Raw genomic sequence first — 16183 nt, 5'->3', positions numbered from 1 at the left:
TTTGGATATTAATTCCTTGTTGGATATATCATTTGCAAATATCTTCTCCCATTTAGTAGGTTGCCTTTGGTTTTGTTGATAATTTTTTCCTGTGGAAAAGCTTTTTAATTTGATGTAGTCCTAATAGTTTATTTTTGCTTTTGTTTCCCTTGGCTGAGGAGACAGATCCAGAAAAATACTGCTAAGGTGAATGTCCAAGATGTTACTGTCTGGCTTTTCTTTTTTTTTTTTTTTTTTTTAGAATTTTATGGATTCAGATGTCACATATAGATCTTTAATCTATTTTGAGTTTATTTTTATGTATTGTGTAAGAAAGTGGGCCAGTTTCATTCTTTTGCATGTGGCTGTCCAGTTAACACAATTTACTGAAGAGACTGTCTTTTCTTCATCGTATATTCTTTTCACCTCTGCACAGATTAATTGACAATGTAAGAATGGATTTATTTCTGGGCTCTCCATTCTGTGCCATTGATCTATATGTCTGTTTTTGTGCCAGTACCATACTGCTTTGAATACTGTAGCTTTATAATATAGTATAAAATCTGGGATTGTATTACCTCCAGCTTTGTCCTTCTTTCTCAAGATTGTTTTGGCTATTTGGGGTCTTTGGTGATTCCCTATAAATTTTAGGATTCTTTGTCCCTAGTTCTGTCAAAAATTACTATTGGTATTTTGATGGGGATCACACTGAATCTGTTGATTGCTTTGGGTAGTATGGACATTTTAACAATATTAATTTTTGCAGTCCATGAACATGGAATATCTTTACATTTATTTGTGGCATTTTCAGTTTCTTTCATCAGTGTCTTATAGGGTTCAGAGTGTAGGTCTTTTACCTCCTTGGTTAAGTTTATTCCTTAGTATTTTATTCTTTTTGGTATAATTGTAAATGGGATTGTTTTTTAAATTTCTCTTTCTGCTGGTTCATTATTAGTGTATAGAATTGCAACACATTCCTGTATTGGTTTTGCATCCTGCAACTTTACTGAATTCATTTATTACTTCTAGTAGGTTTTGGTGGACTCCTCAAGATTTATATATATCTATATAGATCATGTCATCTTCAAATAGTGCCAGTTTTATGTTTTTCTTTTTAAATGTAATTTATGTATACTTATGGCTTTGTACAGTAATAGCAAAGATTGTTCCTGTGTTTGTAAGTACATCAGCATCATCAGGCACTTCTGAGAGAGTATCAGAATAGGAGCATGGACTCTTCACTATTAATAAATTCTTTTTTTTTTTTTAAGGTTTATTTATTCATTCTGCAAGAGAGAGAGAGCGCACACACATGCGTGAGTGCAGGGGAGGGGCAGAGAGAGAGGGAGAGAGAGAATCCCAAGTGGTCTCCACTAAGCACAGAACCCGATTTGGGACTTGATCCCATGACTCTGAGATCACAACTTGAGCCCATATCAGTAGTCTAATACTTAACCAACTGAGCCACCGAGGCTCCTCATTAAATACTTGGGTAGTCAAATTTGTGAGGGTATGACTATATCTTGACAGGACTTAAATGGCTACATCTGGCCACACTGCCAGTCTGTGCGCCACCTTCAAGAAGGAGACCAAGAGTAATGCCAGTTTGCTTGCATAAACCACATTGCATTTTTAAATAAATGATTACTCTCAAACTGAAATCACAAGAGAAACTTCTCATTTAAAAATCAGTTATAAATTAAGAACTCTTAAGAGCTGAATGTTAAGAATTTCAAGGTAGGTAGGGGGTGAGTATTGGTAACATATCCACTAGTTGAACAATTCAAAATGGTATACTATTGGAGAACTATTTCCATTTTAAGTGTCCTCTCTCTTCTTGGAATATTCTATTGATTTATTGCTCACTGGCATACATTTGCTAGTTAATTTAGACTTTGTCAGTGTCAAAGCAGAACTTTCCAAGTAATGCATCTATTACCTAAATATGTTTCTTAAGTTTATCTTATGGGAACAATACTTATTTATATTTAAAATATTTGAATAGGTCTATAATATGCTTTTAATAAAAGTACAAACCAGAAGGAATAATCAAACAAGGATGCATATGTGATGTCATTTGCACATTTAATCAAGCAGTCATGTACTGACATAGTAATTTCTCTAGAAAGTCAATATTCAGACAGAAAAAGAATTGCTAGGGATCACATGTTTGTTTTCAAAATAGACAAGATGCTCTTCACTGGACTTCGTTGTACCCCAGAGAACAACCCAGGATTCATGTTAGAGTTTCAAAACAAAGAAAAACTTGAAGGGTAAAAAGATATTTACACAGACTCAGGGAAGAAACATCCTTTTTGAAGTCAGTCTATGAAGTAGCAAGATTTTAACAGCAATTTTATTTGTGGTTGTTTCCTTAATGAATGGATGGGGGCTCCGAGGCTCATTGTGCAATGGCATGGGAGGAGGAAAGTGGTAGGACATGGTAACAGAAATGAGAATGTGAATACCCTGGCACCAGAAAGTACTATTACATATGCATGAGGCACTGCTTAGAGGAACTAAGGTTCCTAACATCAGACATATGTTGAAGTGGCCAACAATGAAGATGACTGTTTAATAGATGTGGCTTTTTAATAATTTTCAAAATAGTAGAAGTCACAGTGGGAAACTTATAATAGAGCTAGCCTTCTGTAGGAAATCTATCAGGAACACTTGTCTTTTTGTTAAATATGTAGGAAAAACCAAGCCAGCAGAGATGCAATTCACTTGTAAGACAAAGCAAGTTTGATTTGGGCTAAGTACACAGAAATCAGAGACTTCTCAAGAAAACAAGTAGAACATTATTGTGCACCTGTTTCTTTTAATGTGCTGACTTTGGGCATTCCTCATGGCTTGAAAATACTGGTGGATTAAATGGGATGCAAAGCCAATTAACTTGGTCTGTCAGTTACAGGTAATTGGGAAATATTAAAACAGTGATTAGAATTAATGTAGTTTGGTAAAGGCAAAACAAATTTTCCAATTCTTAACTTATGCTAAGGGTTTAAAATATAAATTCAAATATACAATTTACATCTGGTTTCTCGGTCTTCAAATTAATTGCCTGAGATTTTAAACAAGTTCTATTCAATAGCCATCTGTACTCATGAACAAAAGCATTCTACAGATCACTTAAGTCCCTTTTAAAAATTTCCTCCAATTTAAATTTCCACATTATGCTAAATAATCTGTAAGATGGAAAGGGAAAGAGGGATGAAGTGTCAGTGTGTTGATATAATCTTCAAGATAATTATAAAGCCAACTTTCACGATACCAAATGCGAGCACAGAGTTATAAGAGAAAACTTTTGCCAAAGCTTATCTTGAAGTGGTTTAGTTGCTCAGTTTGAGAAAGGGACCATATTATAGATTCTGGTCTCTGTTCTGATCTACAGATGTTACAGGCCTCCCAGAGGGGACTGAAACAATGCAGCATATAAGCATCTATCAGAAGACTCAGTGCTATGCAGTGTGTTTAGTTCACAGGATAATAGAAGCAGTTGGAATACCTACATAAAAACATATTAAGTTCCTAAACATGAACTGCAAAATGGTCATAACTATATGTCAGTCTTCAGCCAAAATAGGGCCAGAAATGTTGAATAGGTAAGTATTAATTACAATGACTTTAAGATTAGTCAGAAACCTTCCTCAAGTACCATCCCAAAGTGTACAGACCAGTTAAACATGTATAAAATTAGTACTAATCCAGCTAGAAATCCAAAAATGAAAATTATGGATGCTGCATCAAGTATCTGGGATTCCATAAATTTATAAGCAGACAGTATAACAAAATAGACTCTAGTTTTAAGAAAACATTACAGTTCAGTATCCCAAAAATATGAAGAAGTCTCACAATAACATCAAAAATCATTTTATCTGGAAGTTAGAACCATTTAAATGTACAAATTTGAAAATAACAAAATGAATTAAAAAATAAGAGCTGTACAAAGTTGATGTTTAATCTTCTTAAAAAAAGATTTTGACAAGTCCATTATTTCAGCAGATTGGTTAACAAGCTGTTAGTTCTCATGTGAATTATGTGGCAATGCTGTTCACTGGAGGTGCAGAATGGAGAGCTTGGTTCTTTGTGATTTGTCGGTTCAGGAGATCGTAGGTAGTACAGACAGAAGTTTTAACTTACCAAGGACAATGAGACCATGGCATTATTATAAAAAGTGTAAACTATCCTTGGACCAAATGGATATAAAAAAACCAAAAACATACACAAATTACCTGGATTAGTAAAGAGGGTGATAAAAAGGTGCTAAAACTCAAATCTACATTATCACTGTTTGGTATGATAGAAGCTTTGCATAGATATTTCCTTGGCTTTTGGATAAAATGATTGTTTTTGTATACCTGTGCCAGTTAGCCATGGGATCTTTGTCCTAGCTTACTGTAGGTATTGAAGAATTGATTATCTATATGAGAAAAGACATTTTGGTTCATTGGTTGGTTGTTTGAGAGTGTTAGGTTGGAGTAGATCTTTGCCACTTTTCCATTTCAAGTCACTAATGACTCCAGCTTGTATATTGGAATTGGTGTTTTATTTGTCAGTGATGCTGAACTAGCAGGGATCAGGGAATTGTCAAAATGTCTTGATAACCCTTGTGCTCTGTAATGTGACTTCATCTCAATGAACATTTGATAAATGACTGTGGTTTCGATACAGCCATTTTGGGGGGGCAGGGGAGGAAAGAAAAGAAAATAAACTAAAACCTGTAGTCATTTTGACACTGCTTTCTGTTTGTGTATGCTTATGTAACCTGGTTGATTTTTGTGTTAGCTTAGTTAAACCATATACAGAATTACTTGATTCTCGATTACTTGAGATTTGGGATGTATGTATTTGCTTCCCTCCTTTAGGGATTGCAGTAGTGTGGGTGGTGAAGAGTTAGTTCTAGTTCATGATGATCTAAAAGTTGAATGATTTAAGGGTAATGCAAGTGTTTCTAACTCATAATAATAACTCAGCAGATTTCCTGAAGTGTCTCCTATATGCAAGGGTTCCAAACTTATAAAAAAAAAAAGAGTAAGATATTTCTGCTACAAGGAGCTAAGTACAGTGACAAAGACTGACATGTAAACAAATAATTACAATGCCGTATGATGAATATAAAGTAGAGGAACATATATATATATATGATGCTATGGAAACACTGAAGAAGGAATGCTTAATTTTGTCAAAGTGAATCAGTCGTCAAGGCAACAGACTAAATAGTGGGAATCCAGTTTGTATACAAAGGGAAGTTTTATGAGTGTTAATGGAAGTGTGTTTGTATAGCCTTTCCTAAAGATTTTACTTTCCAGTGCCAATTTGTACTACAGAAAAAAAACCTTATTGCTAAAAATGTGGCCATTTCATAGGGTGACCTTTCTTATGTTGGGGATACATATTTAGCAGGATTCATAGTCTGAATATGTTTATTGGTCAGAAGTGAAGTGTAAGTGGAAGTAGAAGAATTAAATTGATTCTATGGATTATTTATTTATTTTGGGTAATAATTTCAACCAGATTTGTCATGTCTTTTAATAGAACTGACAAACCTCAGAATTAACAAATATGTTTCTTCTTATGTCAGTTTTCCTGGTCACCTTCAAATGGAGTTTCCAGTTAAGGAAAACAATTAAGAAGCAAATCATAACAGAAAAAGCAAGAAAGGGAAAATAATAAATTAGGCCATTAATCCCTGCCTAATATTATTGACTTTTTAAAGATCAGTTAGTTACTAAGCTTTGGTATTCAAATATAAAATAAATTTCTCATCATGGATAAATCTCACTGATTAGAAAATACTGAATATGAGAAACAATATTTGATAAATTGAAACTATAATGGGTGCATAACTTTAAAAACGTGTTTTCAGTAGATAACACAAACATGGTACAAAATTCAAAAGTATAAAAAGGCATAGATTGAAAAGTGAGTCTTCTCTAATCATCTAGTTTCTTTTCTCAGAAGCAACCACTAGAGTTAACTAGAGTCTTCAGTATTTTACACACAACCCAATAAAGTATGTGTGTGTGTATAAATACATATAATATATAAAAATATAAATCTGTATTTATGTGAATATACAATATGTGAATATATAAACATATAAAAAGAAAACACAAATTGTATCATGCTGTTTGTAGAGTTCTGTACCTTGGCTTTATTCATAGTGCAGTAGTGTATCTTGGAGTTGATTCCATATTATTCTATATAGAATTGCTTTACATTTTTAAAATCTCAGCTTTATGGAAGTATAACTCATATGTCATGCAGTTCACCCATTTAAAGTGTGCACTTCAGTGGTTTTAGTATAGTCAAAGAATTGTTCTGTCATCACCACAATACATTTTAGAACATTTTCATCATCCCAAAAGAAACCTGTAGCCGTTAGCATTCACTCCCCATTTCCCTCCAATCTCCCCAGCTTCTAGCGACCACTAATAACCCACTTTCTGTCTCTGTAGAGTTCCCTATTCTGATACAGTTCATATAAGTGAACTCATACAATATGTGGTCTTATGTGACTGCTGTATCACTTTTAGTGGCTGAATTAAAAGACAATAATGTCTGTCTTAGGGGTGTACCATAATTTATTTAACCTGTTGCCTCTTGATGGGCATTTGGGTTGCTTCTGATCTTTTGCCATTATAACTAATAATATGGTGACAGTACCTGTGTGCAATTTATCTTGTACATGTATGAGTATATGAGTATGATCCTGGGAATGAAACTTCCAAGACTCAAAGGGTATATGCATTTTAAGTTTTGACAAGTAGTACAGCATTGCATTTATTTGTGTAGGATACCTTAAGTGTCTACCCTTCCCCCCCTTTTTAAGTTGAAGAGCTTTTACATTTACTGGTTGGAGAAAATCTTGTTGACAAATGCTTGCATAAGCTTTGCAGCTACTCAAAACAGATACTATTTTGGTGCTCTTAATATGCCACTTGATATGGAGATGATTTTTCACACTGCTTTCCTATATGCTTTTACAAACATAATATTAAGACACATGAAGTTTGTTCTGGTTAAAATCTTAGTCTAGTTTCTGACAACCTTATTTGTTCTTCTTTAAAAAAAGTGTCTGGGGTTATTTTAATTCTTTCTATATACCAAAGACTTGATACCTGAGCTGGTAGGTGTATCAATTAGTTTATATCCCACAATTGTTAATACTGGTGATAGGCTAAAATCCTGGCATCTTATTTAAATACATGGTCTGTGCTGTACATAAAAGCTTTCAAAATTAAAGTAGTGACCAACAGATATGGAAATGAAATGCTGTTTATTTATATAGCTAGCCAAAAATGGATAAAAGAAATATGTTTTCTTTAGAATTTATCAAATATAAATTCTCATCGGACAAGAACCATGTACATGATTTTATGAGGAAGAGTATATCTGTACCTTTTTAAAAACAATTTACTGAGTGTGCTGTCATGTTTGTGGAACTAAAGTGGAAGACATGCACTCGACTTAGTACAAGGATACATTTCAGTTATCTGTTTAAGGAGTGACAGCTTTGTATTTAGCTGGAAACCCTGAATTGCCCAAGTGATCAGTAACATCATTTGCTAGACAGTGGCACCTACTGGTAGTTTGTAATTTTTATAACCCAGCTTGAAAGGCATTGTAAATACATATGTAGTAAAGCAAGTAGGAGAGCAACATTCCAGAACTTTATAAATAAAGTGATAATGATATGGAAGAGAAGCCTGTGGGGCCAACGGGAGAGCACAGTTTGTGCAATACAAGCACAAAAATGAGCATGTTTAAGGACTACTAATATTTCTGCTCAGGTCTTATGATATATGATAGAGAATCCAACAGGCTGTTTATATGCAGTCAGTGTCTTGGGTTGTGAATATATTTTTAAATGAGGATCCCATGATTCATGAGCTATAGCATAAAATGACATTGAAATTTGGTAGAGCCTGGAGTAGCTTATCATTAGAGACTAGCTACATGTTTTTTATTTGATTTCTGATAAATTTGGGGGTGATATACATGAATTCTTAAAAGCTGAAGGCAGATTTTTAGGGCAATAAAATTATTTTATTTTCTGCTATTGTATGGTGGATACAATTATTATATTGTATGGTGGATACAATTATTATACCAGCCATATAGTGAACGCTAATGTAAGCTACAAACTTTACTTAATAATGTATCAATATTGGATCATCAAATGTACCATCCTAAGGCAAGATGGTAATAATTGGGGAAAAATGGGGTAATGTGCTCAATTTTTCTGTAAACCTAAAGCTGCTCTAAAAATAAGTCTATTAATTAAAAAAGCTGCTGATAGTGACGAGAGAAAGGTTCTTGTTCTTTGGACTTGTTCTTGGTCTCAATATCAAACATCATATTCAAAGAGAAAAAGCCAGTATTGGTGAATTCATCCCTTCCTTTCAACTTGGCCTCTCATGCCTACTTTATTTTAGGCTTTCGGTGTAGAGTTCAGGGATGGCTATAGGATCCTCAGGGATCCCGTGAGGATTGTCATTATAACTATTCATTCAAAGAGACTCTTAAAACTGAGAACAAACTGAGGGTTGATGGAGGGTGGGAGGGAGGGGAGGGTGGGTGATGGGTATTGAGGAGGGCACCTTTGGGATGAGCACTGGGTGTTGTATGGAAACCAATTTGACAATAAATTTCATACTTAAACAAAACAAAACAAAGACCTGGAGAGAATCTGTGTAGACTTCCCTTCATGAAATAACACACTTATCCAGTCTTGAGTAGTAGAGGGAAAATCTTCACGTAAGGTGGGTGTTTGAACATCATGATCTCAGTTCTGGACTTCTTGCGATCATTGCTGGATTCAGGGGACACACATCTCTCTCCTTCTCAAATTCGACCTAACATGGACACAGATTGTAGCAGGGCTGAATCCAGGTTGTAAAGTTGAACAAGATCTTATCAAAAGCTTCAAGATACTTTTTTCTGTTCCATGTATCTCACTTACCTGGTTGTTTTTTGGAAGACTATAGTCTGCCCTCATGGCCCATAACTGTGGCATAAGACTTCTTTTCACCTCACTGGAATTGTCTACTGTTTTGGGGTGCCTGGGTAGCTCAGCTTGTTAAGTGTCCAACTTTTGATTTTGCCTCAGGTTATGAGGCAAAGCACGTAGCCTGCTTTAAGATTCTTTTACTCCCTCTCCCTTTGCCCCTGCCCTGTGCGTGTGCTAGTGTCTCTCTCTCTCTCTCTCTCTCTCTCTCTCTCTCTCTCTCTCTCTCAACAAAACAAAACCCAAAAAACCTTGTCTCACTATTTAAATCTAAGATTTGCTTTTCAGTACCTCATGCTCTGTTCTAGATCTGTCTTTTTTTTCCAAGGCGGAATGCCTTCAAATGGCCTCTCACAGATTGTGTGGCCTTATTCTTTGTCTCCAAAAGGACAGACCCATAAGGACTGATATCCACCCGGAAGCTGGGCAAATGAATTTCTTTCCACACAGAATGAATAAAAACCTAGATTAGCATCAGCGCTTCCTGAATTGGAGCTATTCTACTTGAGGGTCCTTGTAGGGGAGCCCACTTTCCTAATCTTCAAGTTAAGTAGTCATTTAATGAGGCATACTTTTCGTCTTTGAATCATAGTTTTGTAGAGCTAAAGGAAATCTCAGAGGTCCATCATTTTCAATCTACTTATTATATGATACAGAAATAGTCATACAGTTTTAGATAGTACATGACTTTGCTTGGGTCATAGCTTTGATAGTATTAGCAGAGCGGGGAACCAGAATCTAGTTTAATGTGTCCTAATCCAAGGGTCTTTTTTTACCACAAAATGCTGCTTTTGAGAAAAAGTTACTAGAACCAGTTAGAAGTTGAGCCTGGGATTTGCTAACTGATTGTCACAAGGTCTTTCTTGCAAACCATTTTTACTGTAGTTTTTTTGAGTTTTTTCTCTTTCCTTTTTTTTTTTTTTTTTAAGATTAAAACACATTATTGATTTTCTGTTGAGGGCTTTGAGAGTTAGTGGAGAAACATGCCAGTTTTGCCAGAATTAAAACAACCTTAGATTAAAATAAGTGTATCATGAACTCTTTGAGAAAATAATGTCTTTTAAATGTTACGTTCATAATTTTAATTCCTTCAGCTTTTTTTTTTTCTTTTTTCTTTTTTCTTTTTTCTTTTTTCTTTTCTTTTTTTTTTTTTTTTTTTTTTGACAGAATGAGCGTGAGTGGGGGCAGGGGGTATAGAGAGAGGGAGAGAGAGAGAGAATCCCAAGCAGGCTCCACACTGTCAGCACAGAACCTGACAGGGTGGCGGCGGGACTCAAAATACAAACCATGAGATCATGACTTGGGCTGAAATCAAGAGTCAGGTGCTTAATCAACTGAGCCCCTAATGCAGATGCCCCTAATGCATTCAACTTCTTAAACATGTGAGATAGTTTTTTTTTTTCCTAATACACTCTGAGGTATCTTTGAAAATAAGTGTGTCCAAAGACCTAAAACTTTGGATATCAAGCAGTCCCATGATAGTGCTTTTTAAGGTAATTTGGATTGCCTGTTGATCATTCTGACTCTTCACTGTAGATGAAGTTTCATTTACAGTTCACTTGAAATTCTGCAGAGGCTGGTTATCCAGTGTTATCTGTGTCAGCTGCTTCTCTTTATTCTTTTTTCCTCTGGCCATCTCATTGTTCTTAAAGATGAAAGGGATTGAAGGAAATGTTGCTGACTTTTTAAATAAATGTAGTAGCAGAAGAGGTCATATTTTACAGTGTAATCTCACAATGAAACAGTGAAATCTCCCAATGTAAAATTATTTTGTTATTCCAGGCCCTCATTACAGACCATCTGAAGTTAGTACCGTGCATCTTTTTCAGTAACTTTTTATTTGAATACCAAAATAATATATATCTGTTGTAGACGATTTGGAAAGTACAGACAAGTACAGAGAAGAAAGTAAAAATCATTACTTGTAATGCTAATAATTAGTGATAACCACTGTTAATATTTTGGTGGGGCTTTTTTTGTTAGTATATATATTTTTTGTTTTCTTTTTAATAATGGGATAATGCATTTGTAACCACCTTTTTAATATGCAAATATTATTTTCCACTTTTAAATGTTCTTCTATAGCATCATTTTTCATAGATACATATTGTTCTATCATGTGGATATACCATGATTTCTTTAAACAGTTCCTTTTTGAAAGACATTCAGTTTGTTTCTGGTTTTCCCCTAATAAAGTTGTCACTGTCATAGGCCTTGTGATGGAAGAATCTATGATTATTTCTCATAAGACTTTTCAGAAACTGTTTGGATATTTATGAGTGAAATCTAAGGCAAAGAACAATTAAATAATAACATAGTATTACATAATAAACCAGTGACTTAATGTTAATTTTCAGTATAGTGTTTAGTTCACATTTATCCTTATAGTTTAAAATGTCACTGTATTTAGGTTGATTTACAATTTGAGTGACAAATGATTTAATTTTAACATAAGCCACTTTGAAAACTGTATTCTTGAGATTGCACGTTAAAGTTTCACTTCACATGTCTGACTTTTAGTCCATATATTTTTCATGACCTTAACATTTTAAAGATCTTTTCTGTTGTTAATTTCCTGAGGGTTAATTATTTGCTTTCTTTTTAAAAGTTTAAATGATTGAATACTATACAGTATAGTGATTATGTAATTGAGCACTTTATTGGTAATATGTATTTGTCTCAGACTAATCTCACAAGATTTTCTTAATAAATTTAGAATTCTTGCATATATCTACAGTATGAACCATTTAGAATTGGTTGCATAATATATAGTACTTTATACTATAAACCTCTACACGTTAGAACATGTTCTTTTTGAGCTTTATTTCATATACCAATGCCATGTTAAATTTTGAATTTTCGATGTATTATACTTGCATCAGAATTGGATCATTTCAAGGATGCCTGGGTGGCTCAGTCAGTTAAGCCTATGACTCTTGATTTTGGCCCAGGTCATGATCTCATGGTTCATGAGCTCAAGCCCCACATTGGGCTCTGCCCTGATAGCCGAGAGCCTGCTTGAGATTCTCTCCCTCTCCCTCTCCCTGCCCCTCCCCTGCTTGTTCTCCGCCCCCCCCCCCCCCGCCCTTCTCTCTCTCTCTCAAAATAAATAAATAAACTTTATAAAAAAAAGAATTGGATCATTCCATAAGATTTTTTTCTTATGAATATTGGAAATATTGGTCTTTCTGATCAACTATCTTAGCTATAGCAAATGAAACTAATTTTTGTCAGAACTGTCGAATCAGTTCATGTCACCACCTTTCTTCCCTCTAACCCTACTACCCCTCTACCCTCAATCAAGTAAAAATTACTTTTTTGTGATACTTTATATATAAGGATATTCATCAGATGTCCTTTTATTATATTTAGGGGTACAAGTGAGTGTTTCTTCCATAAACTACAGGTTCCCCAAGGAATTAAATTTTTATTCATGTTGTATCTACCCACTTGTATTGTGCTATGAATTGGGCGAAATAATTGGGAGTCAAATATTTTGGTGTTATTCAGTTAAACTTAATGAACATACTTGATTGCTAGCGGAACTCTGTATTTCCTAAACAAGTTTATTGATAATCTCAAACTTTCTGATGCAAATTGATTTTTATTTAGAATTGCGCAGATGTCTTAGTGTCTCTAAGTGTCAACTAAATAAACATTTTTCTTTTAGGATTTGTTCATACAGATATGACGAAAGACCTGAAAGAAGAACATTTAAAGAAAATTATCCCTCTTGGGAGGTTTGGAGAACCTATTGATGTGGCACATGCGGTTGTGTTTCTTTTAGAATCACCATATGTTACAGGGCATGTTCTGGTAGTGGATGGGGGATTACAACTCACGATATAATTTACAGATTATTCAATTAAAATAGTGATTATAATCAAAGGCACACTTGGGCTGTTGATTTATTTGTATTTGGGCTGTTGATACCTACATGGGTGACATTTGCTAATCAAACTTATTGATGCTACAAATACTATTTCCATTTTTATATGAATATGTCTAAAAAGATCAGTGTGTGACCAGTTGTGTTTTCTAAATGCTAAGAACCTTATAGGCTGTAGCGATCTTAACATATAGACATTTGCAAGTGCTATAAACAGACATTATTTTAATTTACATATTTTGTTGCAAAAGTGGCAAAAATTATATGGTCTAATGGTCATGAATTACTTCATTGTATCAGGCAAAATTCTCTAGAAGTTAACCTTGTGAGCCATTGCTAAGATAAGAGTATTTATAGGGCGTTGGTTAGTTGTCAATATTTTAGCAGTCCTGCCAAAGTTAAACATTGTATTCCTTTTACATATGCCTTAGAAGATCAATTTTTATACAGGTTGAAAAAAAAACATCAGTTAGATACAGGCATAAATTTAGAATCCAATTTCTTTGAGTGCATTACTCCTGATTAAGCAGCTGGACAAAATAATTTACAAATACAAGTGTAGTACAGTTGATCCATCCTATAGAATTTCTCAAAGTGATGTGTAATAATAACGTTTAAGGTTTTAATATCTCGTATAGTAATGAGCTACATAGATATTATCAACTTAGGAAATAGAAGTAGTTTTTTTGTGTGTGTTTTTTTATCCTCAAAACACTAATTTTAGCAAACTACTTAAAAACAGTGTAAGAAATTATGACATTTTAAAAATTCAGAATATTTTGTATGAGTGAATGTAATAATTTTTATGAAATTTTAGAAATAATTACTTATGAATAGCATAAATGATACTTTACTTATGAATAGCATAAATGATACATAAATGATAAATAGCATAAATATGCAGTAACAGTGAATAAGATGTCTTTATAAGGAACAGTTAAAGCATTAATTTTAAAAGAAAATATTTGCCCGAGAATGGAAGACACAAACTGAAATATCAGGCAACATCTATTTTCCATTGAACTCTTTTCTGGGGAATAGTGTGATATTTTAAATGTCACTGGATTCATGTTGATTTTTATTATTTATCATTTTGAAATATGGTTTAAATATTTACTGCACTTTAAAAAGTAAGTTTTATTGGAGCTGAACATTATTTTATGTAAACAGATTTTATTTTATATTGCAAGTCAGTGCAAAGGTGTGAATTGGATGTACTAAATAAATGCAATGTGATAAAAGTAATAAAAATAAAAAATAAAAAGTGATAAAGTCAGATCTAATTTCTATGTCAAGCTTCCTGATTCCTTAAAAAAAAGATTTTAAATTTATCTTCAACATAATCTTTACTTAAAGAAGTTTAGGAAGTAGGAAAGTTAATTAGTGTGAGTAAAATGAGTGTCACTAATCAAATTGTTTACTAAATGCTAGCATGGTAATACTTGGATTTTATCAGGCATTAACAGTTCCAGGTGCATAAAAGAAATGGAGCAGTCTGGATGGTTTCCAGTGTTGTAGCTGATGCTTTTAAGGTAGGAGAGTTTATGGAGAGGAGTAGGCCATTTTTCTAATGCTGCCTCACCTGCAGGCCTTTAGCTACCTGCATTTCTTCTTTATAACATCCCACGTAGGTTTGAGTTTCTTTCTCTGGATATCACATCTTCTGAAATCATCAGTGAGGGTGATTTGACTGGTGATTAGGAAGAAAGCAATACATTTCACTGACTTAATGACATTAAAGCTACAGATAGGTTTAACCTTTAAGTGTGTGTATTTGTACTTCAAGAAATAAAACCTTTTTAACTGTTACAGCCCCCTCACCCAGGTCATAACAAACTAGTAGAATACGGGAAGAGATCTTGAAATAGGTAAAATAAGCCTTTACTGTTCCATTCCAGGCGAATTCTCCTACTCCCTCTGACCTGGTAGAGTTTGCAATTTAATGCATGCATCCTGTTGCTCAAATCAGTTGGCAGGTGTTTTTTATGCGCAGCCATTCAAGAACTTCAGTGAATTCTTAACAACTTGGCAAATATACAGTTGACCTTTGAGCAACATGAGTTTGAGCTGTGTGGGTCCATTTATATATGGATATCTTATAGTATAGTACTGTAAATGTATTTTGTGATTTTATTAACATTTTCTCTAGCTTTATTGTGAGAATACGGAATATAATACATATAGCTCACAAAATGTTTTCACTCACTGTTTATGTTGTTGGGAAGGTTTCTAGTCAACAGTAGGCTATTAATGGTTAAGTTTTTGGGCATCACAATATGTGGATTTAAGACTGTGCAGGTGGTCAGTGTTCCTAATCCCCTGCATTGTTTGAGGGTCAACTATATTCAAATTATCTAATAATTAAGTGTTTTTTAATATTCATTTCATCTTTCAACTACATTGTGAGCTCCTGGGAATAAAGACCATATGGTGTTTTCATTCATTTAGTTAATTAAGAAACCAAATATTGATTGAATTCCAAGCAGGCTCCAAGCTCAGCGCAGAGCCTGACTTGGGGCTCAACCCCACAACCACGGGATCATGACCTGAGCTGAAATCTAGAGTTAGATGCTCAATATACTGAATCACCCAGGCTCCCCTAAACCACCATGATTTTTTGGTTTAAGATCATCAGTCCATTACTTTGTCCTGTTGTTGGTGATAGTCATTGAGATATATCTGTTCTGACTCTTAGTATGTATCCTGGAATATTCTTTTTCGATCAAATCCCTATGATTTACTTTTTGGTAATTTATCTTTTTTGGTCATTTATTTCTAATTTTGATGCTTACTTTCAATTTAAAACTTAATTTGCTGTGGGGCACCTGGGTGACTCAGTTGGTTAGGCATCTGACTCTTGATCTTGACTCAGGTCATGATTTCATGGTTTGGGAGTTTGAGCTCCCCATTGGGCTCTTAGCTGAAAGTGAGGAGCCTGCTTGGGATTCTCTCTCTCCATTTCTCTGCCCCTCCCCCTGTTCTCTCTCTCTCTGTCTCTCTCAAAATAAATAAACATTAAAAAAAAAACCTGAATTTGCTATGCTAAGCCAATCAACTATTTTCTCTTAGGCAATAGACCTTAGTTTGAATAATTACCAGAAATTTAATTTAGAATTCTTGGGCTAATAGTTGAGATAAGGGTAGTATCAGTATTACCTGCAGAACTTTTTTTTTTCAAAAGAATATTTTTAATTGAAGTATAGTTGGCACACAATGTTATGTTAATATCAGCAATTCAACATGGTCATTCAACTACTTTATATTCACAACTGTAGCATCTGTCACCATACAACACAATTATA

At 34.1% G+C, this 16183-nt stretch overlaps 1 protein-coding gene across 4 annotated transcripts in view; it reads left to right on the top strand.

The window, feature by feature from the left end:
* Positions 1-16183, top strand: part of CBR4 (carbonyl reductase 4) — a 96656-nt gene that overhangs the window by 6983 nt on the left and 73490 nt on the right. For 2 of the 4 annotated variants that reach the window (XM_060653815.2, XM_060653818.3), the window contains exon 5: positions 12663-14164. The exons of the other annotated variants lie outside the window; for them this stretch is intronic. In XM_060653815.2, coding sequence (XP_060509798.1) covers positions 12663-12841 — 179 coding nt within the window. In that variant the 3' untranslated portion in view covers positions 12842-14164. Of the gene's footprint in view, positions 1-12662; positions 14165-16183 lie in introns of those variants that run through there. 4 annotated transcript variants of the gene reach the window in all.

Source organism: Panthera onca, chromosome B1 (assembly GCF_046562875.1).
Source record: "Panthera onca isolate mPanOnc1 chromosome B1, mPanOnc1 haplotype 2, whole genome shotgun sequence".
NCBI lineage: Eukaryota > Metazoa > Chordata > Mammalia > Carnivora > Felidae > Panthera > Panthera onca.
Note: the sequence above shows the minus strand (reverse complement) of the source record. Positions and strands in the feature narration are given on the sequence as shown.